The sequence below is a fragment of the Amphiprion ocellaris genome, chromosome 14, assembly GCF_022539595.1.
Source record: "Amphiprion ocellaris isolate individual 3 ecotype Okinawa chromosome 14, ASM2253959v1, whole genome shotgun sequence".
Lineage (NCBI taxonomy): Eukaryota > Metazoa > Chordata > Actinopteri > Pomacentridae > Amphiprion > Amphiprion ocellaris.
Window position 1 is genome coordinate 8384505 of NC_072779.1, and position 21763 is coordinate 8406267.

Consider the following 21763-nt stretch of genomic DNA (forward strand, 5'->3'; position numbering starts at 1 on the left):
CTGAACTGCTAGAATCGTTCTCCTCTCATGCTCACCCACACACACATATATACAGTACGTATACTGGGGCACACTTGTCGTAAAAATACTAACCTAATACAAAATGAAAACCAGAGTAAAGAGACATGGTTTTAAGAGCTGGACAGTATGTAATTTCATTTAATTTAACATACAGACGTGGGAGGGGGAGCCAGGCTGCAAACGGGAATGGCACCATAGAAGAAAGGATCTGTCAGAGGGAATAGCAGCACCAGAAATAGCAGGATTCCCATCAGATACGAGAAGAGCAGAGGTGGGCGTTGAGGGTGTTGCAGGGCAGAGGTGACGTCAGGCAAACCCTGGCTGTTACAGAAGGAATGGCACAAAACTGGACCCACATGACCTTCAGAGACACAGATTACAGATTTAATGAGCCGTGAACTGGAGGTTAGTATGTCTGCAAGGAAATGTGCAGTTCACTCCACAGCTCACCAGTTCTCATGAATATGAAGGCAGTGAAGGCACCAAACAGAGTTGTGTACAAGATGTCAGGCTGGCTGCTGCCAGGCCTAGGTAGTGATCTCCCCCTCCCTCTCATCTTCTTTCCTTTTAGGGCAGTCCAGCAGGGCAGGAGGAGCGACAGGTGTTCTCCATCTGCCACAATCAGCCAGCTCAGGAACAGGTGGAATGCAACCAATCAAGCTTCATCCATTCTGCAATATAACCAGACGCCTCCCATCTCTCAGTGCCGGATCATGATACAGCTCGTAATGGTTCACAGCTTGATTTACCAGCCATTCTGTTTGTTGCACTACAAACCTGTTAACCTCCGTTGTCCTCCTTTGTTCCAGCTCCGGACCCACCTGTTCCTGCCGTCAACACTGGACCCTGGTTATCACCTCAGAGAAAAGGAAACACTCACCTGTGCCGACTCCCTCCTCCTGGCGTCCTTCCCCACTCACCTGTCGCTGCTTCACGCCATCCAGCATCAGGCCCAAAGCCCGCTGCTCCAAACCCTGGCTGCCACCGCTGTGAACCACTTCTGAGCATTCCTAGTATAATTCGTGAGTTTGTAGACCAGTCATAGTTATAGCTCTCGTTAAGAGCACCGTATTTTGAGAAAACTTCTTTTGTAGTTACCTCTCGCTATTCTCGTAAAGATAGCCTCGTGTCTTGTTTTGTATTCCTGAGATTGGCCTTTCTCGCCTTGGTGTTCCCTACCGCGAGTTAGTGATTATTTAGTCTTGTTACAGTACCTCCCGGCCCCTAGGTGCCGCTGTAAGATCCAGAGCCTTTTGTTCCGTTTCCTGTTGAAGTCCTAGTTTCCGCTTGTAGTCCTAAAAACCTTTGTAAATAAATCAGTGTTGCATTCACAGACCGTCTGTTCATTTCCTGCACCTGAGCCACCCTGAACTCCGTATCACAAGAACTGCATCCCTATAACAAAAAATAGAACAAAGTCAGTATGATTAATACTAACTCTATCCATCCATGTGGGAAAAGGAAAGATGATGCAATGCCATGCAATGTACTAAAATTGAGAAACCATGCATCAGCCATAGAAATTACAGGTTTTTGCATCTTACATAACTTGTTTTGCTTACAATGTGGTTTACCTGAGGAAATGTAAGCTAACTCACCTGCCACCACAAGGATAACACTCGTGCTGTCCTTGCCGAGGCGCCGTTGTTCTATAACATGGTGGAAATGAGCTGAAACACAGTAAAGTAAACATGAACTGTGGTAAAAACCATTCAAGCAATTTAATGTAGCGCTTACTATCATGTACGGCACACAACAGAAGTTAGCACACTATCACTTTTTTTGTCAGATGATTCAAAGCTGGATTGCCTCTGAATAGTGCATAAAGTCAGTACTTTACTGCAATTCAGATGTTGTGTTTTTTCCAATACTTTGTATGCCAAACTTTATCTTTAATAACTCTCAATCCTCATCGGCATGGAGGATTCAAAATGTCTAAAGAGCTGCTCTGCTGCAACAGGCAGTGTGCTTTGGATCATTACCATGCTGGAATATTCCTCCTCTGCCAAGCCTCTGAAGGCTGGAAGTCATCTTGTCAGCTAGTACTTTAGTACATCCACAGACATTCATGTTGCCATCTATAAATGTCATCTCCCAACACATTTTTCACTCATGAAGCTCCATCTCATCACAATGCCACCTGTGTACTCCACTGCCAGGACTGTGCATTCACTGTGGTAGTCCTGATCATGTTCATGCAAAACTTGTAAGATCCCATCTGAACTGTACAAATATATCTTGGTGTCATCTGAACAAATTCCATGCTCCCAATATTCATCAGGCAACACAGTTTAATCCTGAACTTTAGTGTCAAAAAGCAAGCAAGGATGATTTTTTTGTTGTATTCACATTATGAATTGTCCTTCACGCAGTCTGAGCTGTTGCTCAGTGTCCAGTTTTGAGTGATAATCCCTGTGCCTAGTCTGAAGCACTGATCTATCTGTGCATCACCACCACGGTTCTGAGTAGTGGTACTATGGTTTATTCCATACCTCCTAACTAATCCTGAAACTTCATTTGAGACATTTTCTTGTTGTTCACCAACCTTCCTGTATGCTGTTTCATCTTTGTGAAGTTTCACAATCAGCTTTAGAAATTCTTCTTGCAATAGTTTTCCATTTAGAACCATGATGCAGACAAGCAGATAGACACACCCCGTAGGTCCAAATTGATCATTTTATAACCATATTCATGCTATTAGGCTAACTGAAAATCACAGACATTCTCAAATTTGTTTCAAAGATCACAGATTTTGTTACTAATACAGGTGTATTTACTTTTGTTGCACAGAGTTTTTAATCTGGGGCCTGAACTGTCCATACATACTATCCAAAGGATCTGTTTTTATTGTTAAGAAGAGTAAATGCTCTGCTTGTCATGTTAGAAGTTACACAGACATTGAGAGATGATGCAGTTTTGCACAGGATTGTACTTACTTCTGTTGTATACTGTATTTTGCCATAAAGAACTAAAGTAAATAAAGCAGCAGTTTAATTGTTTTTAATTCATCATCAGTCACAGTGTTTGCCATGAATTTATACCAAGAATTTATCTAAAATGTAAATCTGACTTGTTTTCAGTCTGAAAATCTTGTTGCCATACCAACACCAAAGAACAGCGGAGCCACGCAGATGGCAGCTGTGGGTCCAGCGCAGGGCACCAGCATGGGCAGCATGGCTCCTCTGAACACCAGCTCCTCTGTCACTGGCGCCACCACCTGGTTCCTGAGCCACACTGCATCTCTCACGCACAGCCTCCAGGACTGAACATCTGGGAAAATAAAGCCGAGACTTTACGATGACATATAATGCATGGGAGCACATATGTAAAACTCTCCAGCCTCCAACATAACATTTAAGAGAGACAAACGCACCGAGTGCAGACTGCAGTTCCCCGGTGAAGCCATCAGGGTCGTCCATAGCAGAATGAATGAAGGGACCAAGATAAAAAACCTGCTGTGTAGAGTAAAATAGTTGTTTATGACTTCCAGGGGAAGTAAATGAAAACAAGATTAAAGACGAGGATCTGTAAACCACAAGGCATATTTTGAGTGTATGATTTAAACATGCCCATGGGACATAACTGCAAAATGCAGAACTTTAATGGGAGTTGTAAAGTCATATATGTTTTTGTAGGAATGGAAATTTAATCTCTGAAATGTCAAAACTGCCTTCATGCAGAATAAATAAAGTGTTCTAAGAGGGAAACGGCATCTACAGAGATGTGTTTGAAGCTACTAAAAATCTCCTTGGTTGTGGTTGCCCTTGTTCTGACCACTGTAAAGCAAATAACTTAATCTTGGGTGTTCATCTGTTTTTTTTAGTATCTAAGACTTTAGGGCAATGTTCCCTCTAGTTTTTCATGAATCTGAGCAAACACACAAACTCCCTGAGCATCCCTTGGACCACTGTGAGCAACATCAGACGTGTGCACTGTGGTCACACCAGCATCACATCCATTCAAGTTACACGGTTCATTAAAAGAATCAAATTACAGCATTTACATTTCTGTTAAAACACTTTGTCAACAGGAGCCAGTTGAAGGCTGCAGTGATTTTAGTGACACTACAATGTATAAGAGTGAAGTTATTGAATATTTGTCTCTCTTTACTGTTGCAGTGGTTTTGCAAATTGCAGACGGATCCTGTTCACTCCATAGACACCAATGTTATTCCTGTAGCTTGAAAGACAGCTACTTTTGATAAAACTGGGCTTGTAGCACATTGTCTGCCTTGCAACAATGGGAAAGAGGCACTGTTTATGTTTTGACAACCTATATCTAATGAGTTATTGATGCTGGAAGTCCGAATCTGTGAATATCTTTCCAACTTTACGGAACTTGGGGCCACTACCACCTAAGGAGTGATATATTTAATTTTGAAAAAAGCATTTAGCCATACTTAAAGCTTTAAGTGCTTTATTAACATGGAACTAAAACGTTTGTATTGTTTTATTATCACAAGTTCTGTCTGAAAAGAGGTGGCATCATTTTAAACAGTGAAATCAAACTAATAAAATGTAATGACCAACTAGTGAGCAATACTGGATTCTGCAAAAACATAAACAACTTTTTAAAAAAAAATCTAAACCTTATCTTAACACAGTTAATGTATTAACTTATTTTTGTGTGTATGCATGTATTTATTGATTTATTTAGTACTGTTAACATAGCAGAGTTCTGAGTGAATTTTTCTTAAGATAGGTAAAGGCCATTTATTGATTACATATAGGCTATTAAATGTTTATTAAAAACTAAAAAACATTTTTAAAAAAAAAACTTAGGCATTTATTGAGTCACTAAAATACTGTAGAGTACAGACCACATCAGCATGATTATAAGCATCCTCTGGTAAATTAACAACCAGATACTGATGTCTCTCACCATATGGACTTCAGGAGATGACTGGGGGATGATAAACTGTGACCTACTGGTTGGGTTCTCTCTGTTCTCATGTTTCTTACATGTTTGTCCCCTGACAGCCGGGTCCTAATGTTTTTTGAGCAACACACCATACTATGATGTTTTTACAATGATGGTTCTACTATGGAACCAGTTTGACATGTTCAGGTGTTCTTTGTGTGAAAACTCAGAGATTTCAGGGATCAGAAGGTGGTTTTCAACTTTCTTTGTTAACTTTAAACTAAATTTCCTTCACTAACCCAGCCCTCTGGACTTCCAGTAAGCTGTGTTCCTATTGGCTGTCCAGGTGGCTGCTTGGTGTTATCAGGAACACCTGAGCACCTCAGTGTCTTCCTGCTTTATGTGGCTGCAAACATTTCATCTGTTTCTCTTCACCAGTGAACTGGGTTTGGCTCCATTGCTTTAGCTTGTTCTTTAGGCGTTGGCTTGCAGCTTCCAGCAGTAAAATTGTCTTTAATGTGTTTCTTGGTGTGTTTTAGGGCTTTGTACTGGACAGTTGTCTTGGTAAATGTGGTTCTTTAGCCACAGTTAGTACATGGTGCTAATGTGTGCAGTGATTAGTGGATTTGGTGCAGCTGAGTTGTGTCTTTATCTTGGCTGTAGTGAGTCTTTAGAGGTTTTTGGTCAGACACATTCTGTATTCTTGTTTGAGAACCAACGTTGGTTGTCCAGAAGGTAAGAGTTCCTGTCCTGATTCTCTGTCTAAAGAGGTTCTCTGGTAGGCTGCAGGAGACTTTAGTGTTTGGGTTGTGCTAGTTTGGTTTTTGTATGGTTTCATTTGGACGACTATCTTGAGGCCCCTCCATGTGCTTTAGTGAGGTTTTCTGGAACAGTTCTACAAAGCAACCTGCAGCAGAAGAGACTTTGAGAGTTTTTAGGAAGTTCTGGAGACCAGACTTTAGAGCAGCAGAAACATTTGACAGCAGTTTGAGAAGGTGAGCTTCGGAGTAGAAATGAGACGAAAACCTTCTTGACCCGTGTGGTGAGGTCCTGTACCAAGAGTTTGAGCAGGTTGTGAAGAGTCTGTAGTTCTTTGGTCTGAAAGCACAAGAAGAGTTGTTTCATTAAAGGAGAAAACAGGAGATATTGTTGGTTCTTCTGTCGCTCTGCAGTTTCCAGTTTCCTTAGACTGAATATCAAGTTTATATTTTAAATGATTTCCCATGTGAGCCCAAGAAGACTTCAATAAACTCCCTCCATCCCCTGGACACAACATATTTTATTACAATGTTAAATCTTTTTTGTTTGTTTTTGAGTTTTAATCATAGTTTTAGCATAGTTTTTTCTCTTTGCTTGTTTAGTTTTGTCATCTGTGTGAAAGGTGCTAAACAAATAAAGTTGAATTGATAAACTGAATAATTGACTAACTCATGATTGTGACAACAGAAGTATTTTCATTGTGATTTAAGGGTTTGTTTCATTTTTAAGGTTGGGTTTAAAATCTTGACAGAAAAAAAGATTAAAGAAATAAACTACAGTAAAAAAGCAATTAAATCAAAGGAAAAAAACATTTAATATAATAAAATTTTTAAAAAGAAAATTAAACATTAAATACAATTAAATTATATTAGACAAAATATTTAATTAGATAATTAAACAGAAGATACAAAGCATGTAATTATGAAATTAAACAAAAATTTTTAAACAAAAATATTAAACTTTAAAGATATAAATATTTTTTATTTTTAATTAAACATTTAAAAAATACAATTAAACAAGAATATTACACATTTAGAAAAATATAAAACATTTAATTAGATTATTAAACCTTTAAAAGTCAAAACATTTAATTAAAAAAATAAATGTTTAATTAGAAAATTAAATCTTAAAGACAATAAAACTTTAAATAGGAATTAAACAGAAAATACAATGAAGCATTAAAAAAGAAAATTAAACATTAAAAGGTGGTAAAACATTTAAAAAGAAAAACCTTAAAGATTTAATCAAAAAATTAAACACTGGGAAAGAAAAGGAAATTTTTCAAACAAGCCGATAAAACATTTGAAAAAACAACAATTAAACATTAAAAAGACAAAACATTTCGAAATCAGATCAGACATTAGAAAAGAATTAATGGTGAGAAAAGAGCAAAACTGAACATTTAAGAAGAATCAAACTAAAGATAAAACCTTTGAAAGGGCACCAGTTAAACTTTAGAAGATCAAATTAAACAGAAGAAACAATAAAATGATCAATACAGAAACAGACGAAGGTCTTAAAGCATTTTCTAGTCTGAAATGAAAACATCAAGTTGTTTCTTCAAACGTTTCCTCTTTCTATGTTCTTGGTTTGATTGTGGACAGATTTACTAAGAACTCATTTAAGAAAACTGCTTTCCAGATAAAGTCTACTAGTAGTTGAAGGCATCGATCAAACTAATGTTACCTTCTGATCTCCACAAACTTTACTGTTCAGTGAAAGGAATCAAAGTTTGTTAAGGATTTCTAAAAACCCACAGGTGAAGGTCTGAGAAGAACTCGGATGGATGGTCTAAATGTGAAATCAAGACTCATGGTCACAAGTTTAAAGGCTTCTGTTAACCAGAAAGTTCAAACTAACAGAGAAGTACTGAGAAACTTTTAAAACTTCAGTCCTCAGAGTGTCTGAAGGTTCAAACTAACAGAGAAGTACTGAGAAACTTTTAAAATTTCAGTCCTTGGACTGTCTAAAGGTTCAAACTAACAGAGAACTACTCAGGAACTTAGAGGATTTCAGTCCGTGGACTGTCTGAAGGTTCAAACTAACAGAGAACTACTGTGGGACTTAGAAAATTTCAGCCCTCAGACTGTGTGAAAGCTCAGGTCCTGAGGACTCGGGAGGTCTGGAGGCTTTGGAAAGTCTTGGAACTGAGGGTTCCACCCTCCAGCACAAAGGCTGAAGTCCAACCTCCTGAGAAAAACGGTCGAGTTGAGACTCGAGTTAAAAAAAAACTCGAAAACGACAAAAAATAGATGATAAATGCGCAAAAAAAAGAAGAATTAGTATCTGAGCGAGTAGCTCAGGGGGATAAGAAGAGGACTACCAAGTGGAAGGTCGCAGGTTCAAGACCCGCCACCGGCCTTTTTCTTTCTTTGTCTTTGTCAGGATTTTGAGAAAATTTAAGAAGTGTCTGGTCTTGAACCAGCGACCTGCAGCTCCATAGGCAAATCCTTAACTCACTGAGCTACAGATCAGATGAAAAGAAATAAATTCGTCGTCCCTTTGTCATCGTAGTTTCTGAAGTCACCACATGGGTGGAGCCAAGGCGGAGTCTGGGTGGAGCCAGGGCGGAGAGTAGGCGGGGAGGTGGGTGGCGGCCTCCCCCCTCTACTCCCCCACCTCCCCCCCACCACCCACCACACCTTCCCCCGCCCGACGAGTTTTTCGAGTCTCCACGAGTTCTTCGAGTCTCCACGGGTTTTCCCGAGTTTCTGGAGTTTCCACCAGGTCGGAGGCAGAACAAGTTGTCATGAAGAGGTGTTGAAGTCGGCCAGGATGGACTGACTTTTTACAGCGGCTAGAAGGAAGACCACTAGAAGAGCAGGTCTTTAACCACCATCCATAAAATCCATGGAGTCGCTCCAGAGAAATGAAGGGAGGTCAACTTTTATCAACCTCCATCCAGATGTTCAACTTCATATCTTGGACATTTTCAGCACCACACACCTTTAGTATCACACTTTATTATCATTTATTAGGACTTTAATGGAATCCACCAGCAGATTTACTTTTTGTTGACAAACTTTATTCTTGTCGTCGTGGGACTGCAGTATTTAAAACTCCTCCTTCAATTTGACCTCATGTTTATTAGTTTTAGTGGAGAAAGTTATTTTAATTGTCGATTAATCTCTTAAAAACCAAATAATAAATTGGGTTAGTCAAGAGCTTTAAATTTCTTACTTTGTCATATTTTAAGTATGACAAAAAAATATAAAAATAAAGCGTCTTGAGACAATTTGACCTGTAACTGGCGTTATATAAATAAAATAGAATTTAAATTGTATGTATCTTGTAATGTTGGAGTAATTCAGCCATATATGTTAGAAAACACATTTTCTTTGTCCATTAATCTGTTGATTGTTTTCTTCAGTAATTTATTTCTTGTTTTGGTTTATAAAATGTCAAACCCAAATATATTCAGTTTACTGTCATAAAAACCAAAAAGATTTACATTCATGATGCAGGAATCAGGCAGTTTTTCACTTTTTATCTTAGTTTAGTCAGAAAGATAGTTGATAATGTGTGAATTGTTGCAGGTTGTGAGTCCTAGAAGGTTTTAATCTTTGGGGCCGAGTGTCAAAAAACATTTAGAAACCAACATCAACAAAGCACTCAACAAAGGGAAATCCAACTTTTGCATGAGAATGTCTAATTAAAGGACATTAATTTCCAATGTAAATGTGTGATATTCATCCTCTGGAGCTTTCTCTTCACATCGTCTTCCACCTGGACTGGTTTGGTCGGGAGCATGTGCAACAAACATTTGAAAAACTGCACTTTAACATCAATGAATGACACTGAAGTTTAATCTCTACATAAATGAGAGTGAGTCTGGATGTGCTGCTCTGTCATTAACTCCTAAGTTTAGGGAAAGTTCAAACAAAAGAGGACAATTCAGAGAAGACTTGAGAATGAGCTTATTTTGAACAAACATCTCAGACTTTCTGAGCTTCAGCACCTATAGCAAGATAATTTAACAACAAGCAACTCAAGAGATCCAGAAGTTGGAGAGAGTTAGCTTTAGCTGAGCCAAAGAACATGTGGGACGCTAACCTAGCAAACATTTAAGACTTTTCTCTGTGAATTCTGAGAAATAATTTACTATTTAATGACAGAGCTACACACCTTAACTCAATCTCATGAAAACAGACTCTAATTCAGTGTCATCCATTCATATTAAAGTGCAGTTACCCAAAATGTTTGTTGCATGAGCTCCAACAAAACTTGTCCAGGTAGAAGGCCACTTTGACAAACAGGAAGTGGAAGATTCCAAGCAGATTTATAGAAGGGGGAAACCGGACTGTACTAAGTTTGGTCGAGTATAGAGGGGTGTTTTGTGGGTTTTTAAGGCTGATAATGATTATTAGTGAGACATTTGGAGTAGATATTCATTTGCAGTAAATGAAAGTATTTAAAATCTCAGAGTTAAACTTAGAAGAACACAAACTCTAACAGAAAACTTTGTTGATACGTTTTTGTTTTGTTTACAGATGTTAAGTTAAAGGAGTTTTATTCGTTACGTATAACCAATCAAATCACTCCAGAAGACAGAGCGACCACAGGTAGATAAAGGTTCAGAGCCAAAGTAGCACCAGTTTTAAATGTATTTATTACCGTAAATCAGTAAAAACTAAAATACTGATAATCAGTAAATCAGTCAGCCCACAATTACTACAATTCTACAATGTATGTCTCTTTCCTTTGACTTGTTATTTGTACAATATACGATGTATATGGTAGCGTTTTATCATACCAAAGGCTCTACTATGATGTTTTCTAAGAGACATACGATGCTACTCTGCTTGTTCTGGCTCTGGGCTGCTGCACTCCTCCTCTGTTGTTTTCTGGATTGTACTCAGCTGCATGCCTTCGTCCACCCGTCCTCCGTTGACTCGTCCCGCCTGCCGTCTCTGGAGCTGAAGCTGGATTGGAACAGACCAAAGTACAGTCCAATCACGATGCCAGCTGCCTCTCAAAAGGCTCCTTCATCTGGCAGGTGGTGGAACTTCTTCTGAAGGGAAGCTGAGCTGGCCCGGCAGAACTTTGGAGATGTGTTCCAGTGGTTGGTGGATGTGTGGGGAGATAGAGAGGGACCTCTGAATTGTTCAGACAGGAAAACAGGGAACCCATTGGTAGTTTTAGTTTAGGGTGCTACTGCGGTGTGTTTTGGGGTTTTAAGAGGTGAACAGGAAGAGTTTTTTTTTGTATTGATTATCTTTTACTTTGTTTCTGGTTGGAATGCCCATCAATGTCAACATGAAGTTCACTTTTAGTTCTGTTTATTTATTTTTTTTTTACTAACACCCATTTGTTTTTAACCCCCTCACATGTGTTGTTGTAAACTTCCTTTTTCAAATAAATACTTGTCTAACCCTCTGGAAACCAGCATTTGGACTGTTTTTGTGTTGCTCCTCACCTACTAACAGCTGTGAACTAAAGGCTATACTGTGACGTTTTTAGAGCGACATGCTATACTATGATGTTTGTTGGGTGACACGCTATACTATAGGCTTTTTTAACTGACATATTACTGACCTTTTTTGTTTTAGTTTTTTTGTTGTTTTTTTAGCAACATATTATAAGAATTTGAACAGTTTTAAAACTTACTATACTTTTACTTGTGCAATGAAATTATTATTCTATGGTATTTTTTAGACGACATATTATACTCTGATGTTTTCTTGAATTACATACTATTTTGACAATATATTGCACTGTGACATTTTTTGAACCACATATCATACATGACAATTTTAGGCAACATCCTATCATTTTGCGCTTTTTGAACCACATAATAATCTATGGGGTTTTTTTGCCGACATGCTACACTATGAACTACAGGCCATACTATGTTATTCTTGAGTAAAGTATACTATACTTTGACATTTTCTGAACTACATCCTATACTATGGCGTTATACACAGAGTGCTTTGGTTACATGTTGATTTATAATCTAGATTTTTTTCTGTTTAGTTTTTTGACAGGATTACCACAGACCTGACTGTGAACACCACTGACACCCACCTGAGGGAGACGCTGCCTAAGATCTCAAGGCTGCTTGGTCGTGGTCTTTCTGGCACATACTCTTCAAAGATGAGCCGGGAAGTTAAACGCTGATGGAATGACACCAGGTCTAAGCCGACAAACCTGCCCATCCCTGTCAGACTCATCAGGTTTAAAATGATCACTGCAGAGCACCCACTCATCATTTGCAGCAAACCCCTCTCTCCTCAGAGCTGCTTCCACTTCCTCCTCAGCCCATAGTCTCTGGGAAACCTACATGGAGTAAGAGAAGTAGACAGAGAAGTAAATAAGTCTGTACACAACAGATTTAAAAAGAAATCATGCTAATAAATTAAGTACAAATAACCGAATTTGCCAATATACTGGAGACCAGAGCTATTTAATTTGGTAAGTATAACCTTGTTTAGTAACATTTCAATTATTTGAGAGCAGTCCTAAAGAACTGCCTTTAATCCCAATCATAAAATGGGTTTGGAGGAAGAACATAGAGGGTAATCTGGATATACATGAGTTAGGCTTTATAACTACTATTGTTAGTATTGGTGGTAGTAATAGCAACGTGACTACTACTAGTAGTAGTGATAGTACACTAACTACTGCTGCTGATACTGGCACTGCTACTACAAATTTTAATATTATTACAAATGCTGATACTTCTTCTATGACTCTAACAGCTATTTATACTACTACTGCTGCTTGTACTTTTAGTATTATTACTACTGCTTGTACAACTATACTACAGCTACTATTAATCGCATCGTTGATCAGGCACAGATGACTAACTACTGACACAATGGCTCTCTTCTTTAAAGCCAAAGCCATCTTGAGGCTCTCTATGCTGCTTCAGTGGTATTGTGGATGGTTCATCTTCTTGAAGGCTTTGACCAAGGAACGGGCAGCATTCTACCTCTACCTCAGTCTTCTGAGATCTTTTTGAAGGCCTCTTGCAAGTGATCATCCCAAAGGACTGTCAGTTCCAGTAGCACAGCTTGTTTTATGGACTCCAGGACAACACGATGTCTCAGGTTGGTGGCTGTGATGTGGTTGGGAAACTTTAGCTTTTTTTCAAGGTTCACCAACAGCTCTCAGTCTCTTGCAGAGGTCAGGATGCCTGTAGATGTTTTTTCGGTGGGTTTAGATGGTTTACTTGGATGGTAGGGACCATTTTGCACCGTCAGTTCCTGTGCTGATGGCTTTAGTGATGGTCATCAGGACTTGATCTTGCCTCCAACAGTACCGCCTTCCTCAAGTGCCTTTATGCAGCAGCTGAGGATATGTTCCACTTTTTCTTGCATGCTGGTGATTCTGGTTTGCCCACATGTGCAGAATTTGGAGCAATGTAAATGGAAACAAACTTTTTTCCTTTTGTATGTGTTTCATTCTTTTGCTAGTGTTTTCTACAGTAAAGTCAGCTTGAAACAGTTAATTCTTTCAGGACAAATAGGTATTCTTCTGGAGTGAAGAAAACCAATTGGTTTTATGTGGTTGTTCAGGCAGCCATGTTTTTCAGGCAGAAAAATGTTTAATTTTCCCAATAATTCATAGCAATTTAGTCTAATTTAAGATGGCCAAGAGCTAAGCAACTTTGTGTAATAGATGCATTTCACTAAAGTTTGACTATTGTGTGATATAAGCCACAGTAAACATCACTCACTCCAAAGACTTATGGACTAAAATAAGTTACTCTTGTGACACTTTTTTTAAAAAAAACTTGTCTTCATTTAGTATAACTACCAGTTTTAGACTTTACTTTTAGACTTTCAAATTTAGCCTTTACTGCTTAAGAAAACAGCATGTGTTGCTAAGGCTTGAACAGGTCTGCATAAATATTGCAGGTTGATTACACTATTGGTGTTTCGTGCACTGCAGTGTTTGGTATTAATGTGCAAGCATTTTTTTATGGCTCTAATACTGCTGTGGTTGAAAGTACAGCAAATAGAGTACTTAATGATACTTTTAGACTAAGTGTACTGTACATTCTTTAGCTATAGATTCATGATGGATTACAAACTGGTCTCATTCCTGAGGCAAAAACCAGCTCAAATCTTTCATTTTTAAACACAAAGAAGAAGTTAATTCTCAGTATTTTTTTCCAAATTATGTCAAAAAAAGCAAAAGAAAGGAGGATGCAGAATTTTCACCCATGTATACTCACTCTGACATCTACCCAGTGCATCCATGTCTTTACCACTGCAGGTGACAGTGCAGAGACCAGCAGCACACTGACACAGCGATGCTTTATCACACTGGGATGATCCCTGCACACACACAAACACACACACATTCAGTTTAGTTGCTCAGTCTAACAGCTGCACTGACAAGGGATTGCTGGTGAGTTGTATACCTTGGTAAGCTGCTTCTCCAGACATACAGACTGCCAACGTAGAGACAGGCCAACAGAAAGCAGCTCAGCACAGAAACCCAACACTTGACCTGGGCGAGCTCCTCCTCCCTGATTAGGCCATACTTTGGTTCCAGCATGACAGAACTGACTGAAGGTTTGCAGTCAGAGCTTTAGGAGGTTCTTCGGGTGGATGATGGCAAACAAAGCAGCACAGGTCCACCGTGCTTTGGACTTGCTCGGTCTTGTCTGTCAGTTCAGATTAGTATATCCTGGTAAATTGGAAATCTGGGCTGCAGAAGGAAGCTGATTAGCTTAATACTCTATTATGCTAAGCACTGCACACACACACAGTGACACCAATAGGATACATGCTACAGTACAAGGAGTGGACACATCAAAAAATACATTTTTCCAATATTCCATGAGCTCAAAATGACCCTATAACCCTTTGTTAGGGCTGTTCCAGATATGCGCTCATTCATCTATGTAATATTTCCATCACATTACCAGACTGGAGCAACTTTTATTAATCTAATATAATGTATATGTTAGGAAAGCAAGCGTCAAGGCAATTTGCACATTTACACAAAAGCAGACAAACACAAGATGGAGGTGCGACGGTGGACAGGTTAAAATACAAGTTTCCTGACCGGGAATCGAACCCCGGCCGCGGCGGTGAAAGCGCCGAATCCTAACCACTAGACCACCAGGGAGCTGCAACCACATGACCGACTTTCGGTCGAAGCTCATACCCGATAGTGAATGATTATTTTCTGCACGACCTGCAAACAAACGTCGTACCAGAAGCATGTAACTAGGCGGGATGTATTTTCATTTGTGTTGAAATATATTAATATTAAGAGTAAACATTTGATTTCCCTCGACAGCTATTCGTTCTGTTTTCACGTTCTCAATTTTTTTAACAGCCTCTTAATTAATTACCCGTTTAATGTGACAAACTAATTTATTTAATTTTGGTAAGATGATTTCTTCATTTATGAAATGGTGATTTTCAGTGATTTTCATGGTGACAACAATAATAATAATAATAATAGCAATAATAATATCATTAATGATTTAATCCTTAAATGCAATACAACAATAGAGTACGAAGAAATGCACAAACTACAGCTACATAATTTATGATAGAATTGAGGAGACATTTAATAACACACATATATACTAATTTATCAGTTGTGTGAGGACATTGCATGAAAAACGGGTAGTTACACATTATGGTCTATTATTTCTATTTTTTCAGTCCTTTATCATTTCAAGTTTGTCCTATTTTAGTTTCATACATTTTGACATTTTAATTATGATACCATTATTGGCATTATTTCACTTTTTTGTTTGTTTTTTGTTTCTTTCCTTCTGTAAATCACTTTATGTTAAATTTCTTACACTTAACTTACAGAATTCAGTTGTGACAAATATAAGCAACTGATATAATATTTATTAATAATTTTTCAACATCTTTTATCAATATCTTAAACTCATAAATATAAACAGTGACATCAGGCACACAGTGTATAATAAGGACACAGTCGGAACTTAAAGCAGAGTACCACTTTAACGGCACACTTCAAAAAGCATGCATACAGTAGTCAAACAGCACAGAAATGAGGAAATACTTTCATTTCTGTGACCCAAGCAGACGTGGCTGTGACATCCACACAGACTGCGGTGGATTCAAGGGTCAAACTTAAAATAAATGCTTTGAACTGGATGCCACTTTGAGCATCCTTGAGCCTGTTTTCAGGCTCAATGTGAATCTGAAAACTGCACGAGCAACATCGTGGGTTTGAGTCCAGCTCATGAATTTTCACATATTTGACAGACATGTGAACAGACTTTTCTTTTTTAGGGTGGAAACATACAAACAGAACAAATTCCTTGATGTGCTTAAGCAACTGTAAACTATTTCCCATAAAAGTTACAAGGCACATTTTGGCCTTATATATGACGAGGAGGAACCCAAACACCCCACACAGCGGCCCCCCAGAGAAAAGGAGGACAAGCCAGTGTTTGAATACTGAACTAACAGAAGAATATACACACAAACACAATATATGTGCAATAGATGTACAACAATCTGACACCTCACTTAAATAAATAAAAACTGTTGAAAAGAATTAAAATAATACTAATACATTAAGACAGACAGAAAATATTGAAACAACACACTTTGCAGCCTCAGACTCGGAACAGTTTACGGGCAAAATAAGGGCACTTTAAAAACAGGAAACTACAGAGAGCTGAAGTCTTCAGAGATCTGTTTTTATCTTATAAAAAGATTTTTTAAAAAATACTCTTATGGGACCTCAGTGGCTCTGCAGTAAAAGCTGTTTGTGCTTCTCTTCTGTCCTCACTGGAGAACACATTTCTCTTTGTTATTGTATTTTTTCCTCCTCATCTCTAGACCTCGCTCCAGACGCTCATCCTCCTCCAGTGCACTGCAGACACACAAACACATATTAGAACTCAGAGCAATATTTAACTACTTATGAATAAAGAATATGAATCAAAGACATGATTCAACTACATTTAGTTTTTTATTTATTTGTCTGGAATATACAAATCAAAGCAGCTATGCAGTGCATAATTTAGTTTCTTTCAAGGCTTTCTTTTTGATTGTATGGGTTTACTGTCTCCCTGTGACTACATATGCATACATAATTATGCACACACTCACCCTCTCTCCTTGGCGTCGATGTCTCGGATGATCTCGTCCCGCTGGTTGACCAAAGACACCAGCTCTTGGAGGAGCAGCTGCTCCCTCTGCTGCTGAGTGGACGACTTCTGCCAGTCTGCAGGGCAATCCACACGGCTTAACATGATTTCATTTACTGGTTTTATTTTTCACATTTTTGCCATTCTAAATCCTGGTGGGGAACTCTCTCGGCAGCGTTAACACTTTTATTTGAGTTGTGTTATTATTAACTTGTTTGTTATCCGTGAATCACTCTGAATTTCAGGTTTGACTCATTAGTATTTCTCTATTCTGCTGCTTTGACTTGACAGTTATTATAACAAGCGATTCTGCAGCCTAAGATTTTAAATACAAAACACATAATCAGTGCATTTTTACACATTGAACCAACTAACAGCATCTAAAATAGTAGATATTAGCTCCACTTCAACCAGCTACAAAATTAAAATGCAACTGTAAACTCTACTTCTGCTACTTTTACTCTCAATGCCTTTTCCACCTCTGCTGATTACTGACCTTCTATTGCCATCATGACCCGTAGTTCTCTGGTCAGAAGTTCAAATCTCCTCTCCAGGTCCTGCTCCTCTTGTCTGTAGATACAATCAGTAATCAGGCACACAAAAACAAGCATATGTGTGTACATGTGTGTGCTGTTTATGTGTGAGGGGTTCTTACAGCAGTTCCAGGTGGTCCTGTCTGCGTATCAGAGCATTCTTCTTGTTCACCAGAGTAAACCACTCCTGGATCAGCCTCTCCTCCTCATCACGGTCACTTCCTGTACAAACAGAGAAGGAAAGGTCAGTCTAAGTGGATTATTGGACAAAGCAACAACACAAACTCAGTATGAAGTACTCAGACACTTTACTTAACACCTTGGACCGTTAAAAACCTTAAAATCAATTAAAATTAGGCTAGTTAATGCATTTCAAGTGATACAACTTTGGTTGGTTGGATCTAGAATAACTGTAGGTTACGTGTTGAGCCTTACAGCTGGGAACTGACTAGAAAATCTGAACTTGTGTAAATCTTGGGCCAAGAGATCAATAAGAAAGTGCTCAAATTTGTTTAAAATTTGCCAAATAGGTGAAGATGCAGTGCAGCGAGTCCCTGGTTTGATTTCTGACTGCCTGGACTATTTGCCACGTCTTCCCTCTTTTTTACCCACAGTTCCTGTTTGTCTCTACTATTTACTACTTCATTGTGGACATTTTTACAGCCATGACGCTACAACTTGGAATACGTGGATGGCTATACACAGTGCCAGGATTGCACAGGACCCAGATTGTCAGTGGGTATTTATACGCCACATCACTGCCACCACAAGTCCTTTGCAGTAGGTCTTGGGAATATCCCCCCTGACCACACAAACTGTTGATCCCACATGAATTAAAGCCATTTTGCTTTGAGTTTTGAAGGTAAAATCAAAGAGGAAGTTCACAAATCTGGTTCAAATCTGCTTAACTGAATTCTGTACAATTCAATCCATACTCACACACTTTTCTCTCTCTCTCTCTCTGTGTGTGTGTGTGTGTGTGTGTGTGTGTGTGTGTGTGTCACTCGCCTGTCTCCATGAGGCTTCGCAGTCGTCTCTCCACCACTGCAGCTCTGCTGTCGATGTGCTTCTGCTCAGTCTCCAGCGCTGCCAGCTCACTCAACACATACTGGCTGGTGTCCTGCAGACACTGACCACAAGCCCCATCGCACACACACACACACACACACACACACACACACACACACACACACACACACACACACACACACACACACACACACACACACACACACACACACACACACACACACACACACACACACACACACACAGATGCAAACACACACATGAACATACACAAGACAATGGCAGACAGCCACGACGACAAGGAAATGGGGAAAGGAGATCAAAAGGAATGAGGGGATTGGAAAGAAAAGATCGGAAACAAGAAAAAGAAGGTCAAAAGATTAGAGAGGCCACCAGAATGGAAAATACAAGCTGTGAATGCAGAATGATCAAAACCCTGCAAGTGCTTTTTTTTAAAATAATGAATTGAGCAGTTTTGTAAAAGAAAACAGCAGATGTGATTTGGTCCCGCTTGCAGCCATCAGTCACATTTATGATGCTGTCAGAGTGAAAGAGATACAGAAAAGAAACAGAAGAGAAAAACTGAAGAAGACATAACTGACCATCGTTTCTTCCTCTTGTTTAGGAAGTGGATTCTCTGCTGCACTCTTTAGCTCTGCACACATGGACACACACAGGACAGATCAAAGTGAGATAGAAAAAAGGAATTAGGATCAAAAGTTAAATAAACGTGCAAGATGTCTGAGTCTTGGAAACGCTCAGGTTTTGGGTAAATACCTGTATTATTAGTGTTTTCTGTTGCTGAAATAGTCCCTGTGTCATTATCCTGGAATGGGAAAAGCAGGCATTTAAAGGCAGCTTTTTTGAGGGTGAAAGTACTATTGAAAACAGAGTTTCTAAAGCTGTCTCAGATAAAGACATTACAGTTCTATCAGTTGTAGTGATGAAGAAAAACAGAAAAAGTATCACCTGAGCTGATCCAGATTTGGCCCCCTTGGTAACCGACCTCGGTGGCGGGACTGGAGTTACTGGATCATCCACTGAAAACAGAAAGAAATAACATTAAAATGTTGGACTTCTTACTAAACCTATATCCCTTTAAGACACATTTACAGCCTCTGAACACTTTGCCCCAAAACTAAATTAAAGTATTTCTCATTGCACATTAAATGTTTAAAAATTAAAGGCTGAACAGGCTTCAGTGGAAGTTAATTTTGGAAAAAGAAATGTGTGCAATCTGCTTCATCAGGGCTGTGTGGTTGTAGCTTGAGCAGATTTGATAAACACTTGCCTGGCAACACAAGTAAACAACCCGAAATCGGCCATCACATCGTAATTACACCACTAGGGCACCCTGATTACAGCACTAGAGGACATGATGTCACCTTTTTTCCAACACTGAATTCAAACCAGTGATATGAGCACAACTTTGGCAGAAAATACTGCGTTTATGAAGGACTCCGTCACTCGTGTGTTCAGAGTGATTCAGGAGGTTTGAAGTTCAAGCAATAAACTTTATGACTCTCATATCTCACATTATAATAGATATACTACTATCCATTACCAACATCCATCCATCCATCCATTATCTATACACCGCTTAATCCTCATTAGGGTCACGGGCGGGGCTGGAGCCTATCCCAGCTGACTCGGGCGAAGGCAGGGGACACCCTAGACAGGTCGCCAGTCTGTCGCAGGGCTACATATATAGACAAACAATCACTCTCACATTCACACCTACGGGCAATTTAGAATGATCAATTAACCTCAGCATATTTTTGGACTGTGGGAGGAAGCCGGAGTACCCGGAGAGAACCCACGCATGCACAGGGAGAACATGCAAACTCCATGCAGAAAGATCCCGGGAAAGCCGGGACGCGAACCAGGGACCTTCTCGCTGCAAGGCGAAAGTGCTAACCACTACGCCACTGTGCAGCCCCCATTACCAACATTTTATTAATAACTATTTCATGTTCATAGATGATGTTTGTTGGTGTGCCTCCATCAAATGAAAAACTGTGGATGTGCCTTATTTTCTACACATTTCCATTGACCTCAACCTAACCTACAACATCTGATGTCTTTAGGAACATTGAGAAACTCATTACAATCTTAACTGAGGTTCTGTGAATTCTAATTCATGACTTTTTTAATTCTTTCTTCTTGTGTCCTTAGTTGAAACTCTGCTGATTCACATTCCCCTGAAACACACATTTTCCGCTTTCCTATTTTCATTCCTGCTGTCCTGACTTGATTCTGTTTTGCTCCCGTTTAAAATTTTTATGTTTCCATGGAATCCAGCCTCTCATTGTAGAAGGTCTGAGTACATTTAGACAACATAAAGTACTGTAGCTCCAGCTGCACAGTTAGTTATATTTAACCCATAGAAGTAGCCCTGTTCGGTGAAGACAAATGGGATGAATAAAACTAGTAAAAGAAAACTGATATGTTTACAGGAAACAGGGCGAGTGTAGCCGGTACCTTTACCCAGTCGTTTGGATCTCGGAGGCGGGACGACCAGCGTGCTGCTTCCCCCTTCTTCCAGACTCACTCCTTCGTTCAGTCTGGCCATGCAGAAAGCAGCAGCATCGACGTTGGTGGGAGCAGGACCAGAGAGGGCGAGGCCGTAACTGGACTGACTGCTGTTGTGCTCGATCTGCAGCACGCTCAGCTCCTGGTTGGTGAAGTGTGAGCGGATCTGGCTGAGGTAGGTCATGACTATGAGCCTGTCAGGGACGGACAGAAGAACCATGTCGGACGGCTCCAACAGCCGGGAGATGCCCAGCGCCTCGAAACCATCGAACGCCTGATGGTGTCAGAAAACAATGACGTCATGAGTATAAAACAGACATGACAGCAATGATTTAAAAAGAACTCCTCTAATAAAACAGTAGGACATTCTTTCTGGAGCTGGAGTGCAACTCTTTTAGAAGAACAAGGGGCCTAACTTTTAAAATTTCAGTTTTTATTCCGTTGTTTCTGTAGTTTCAGTTTGATGTCCTAACAAAAAAATGTCTGTTATTAGTGTCCTCTGCTACTATGGTGCTCATGAAAAATGTTGACACACATTTATTTGGGTCACTTTAAGGTACTGAAACACAGTGTGCTCACACCAATAAGCTTAAATAGCCCAGTGTGACAGTGCATGATTACAAAAGTTATTATGTAGACATTTTCCCTGGGTTTTACCTCTCAGGTATCAGGGTATCTTTATGGTTTTAAATTGACATAGTTGTTTTAATTGTTTTTTTCAGTTTTAATATTTTGCTGTAATTTAAACAAATTACACAAATAAACTGCCTTCAATTCAATTCAATTCAATTCAATTCAATTCAATTCAATTCAATTCAATTTTATTTATACAGCACCAATTCACAATCTATATCATCTCACAGCGCTTAACATAGCAAAGTACAGACTTTACGAGTTTTAAACAGAGCAGAGAACCCAATAATCCAAA

At 39.2% G+C, this 21763-nt stretch overlaps 1 protein-coding gene, 1 long non-coding RNA gene and 1 other non-coding gene across 24 annotated transcripts in view; all 3 read right to left on the reverse strand.

Annotated features, from left to right (window-relative positions):
• Positions 1-139: 139 nt before the first annotated feature.
• LOC118470160 (uncharacterized) lies at positions 140-1738 on the reverse strand. The gene is made up of 4 exons (XR_004847186.2): positions 1620-1738; positions 1120-1416; positions 472-692; positions 140-382 (listed from the first exon to the last, which is right to left on the reverse strand). It is a non-coding gene; the product is annotated as an uncharacterized LOC118470160 (long non-coding RNA).
• A 12911-nt stretch (positions 1739-14649) lies between these two features.
• trnae-uuc (transfer RNA glutamic acid (anticodon UUC)) lies at positions 14650-14721 on the reverse strand. The gene has a single exon. It is a non-coding gene; the product is annotated as a tRNA-Glu (tRNA).
• A 723-nt stretch (positions 14722-15444) lies between these two features.
• Positions 15445-21763, reverse strand: part of ehbp1l1b (EH domain binding protein 1-like 1b) — a 32882-nt gene continuing 26563 nt past the window's right edge. For 20 of the 22 annotated variants that reach the window (XM_055017483.1, XM_055017484.1, XM_055017503.1 and 17 more), the window contains 9 exons: positions 20785-21109; positions 19273-19343; positions 19081-19129; positions 18906-18958; positions 18283-18403; positions 17397-17496; positions 17238-17311; positions 16704-16818; positions 15445-16464 (listed from right to left, as the gene is read on the reverse strand). In XM_055017483.1, the coding sequence (XP_054873458.1) occupies positions 16377-16464; positions 16704-16818; positions 17238-17311; positions 17397-17496; positions 18283-18403; positions 18906-18958; positions 19081-19129; positions 19273-19343; positions 20785-21109 (996 nt within the window). In that variant the 3' untranslated portion in view covers positions 15445-16376. The remainder of the gene's footprint in view (positions 16465-16703; positions 16819-17237; positions 17312-17396; positions 17497-18282; positions 18404-18905; positions 18959-19080; positions 19130-19272; positions 19344-20784; positions 21110-21763) is intronic. The other 2 variants (XM_055017486.1, XM_055017487.1) reach the window with 2 other exon arrangements.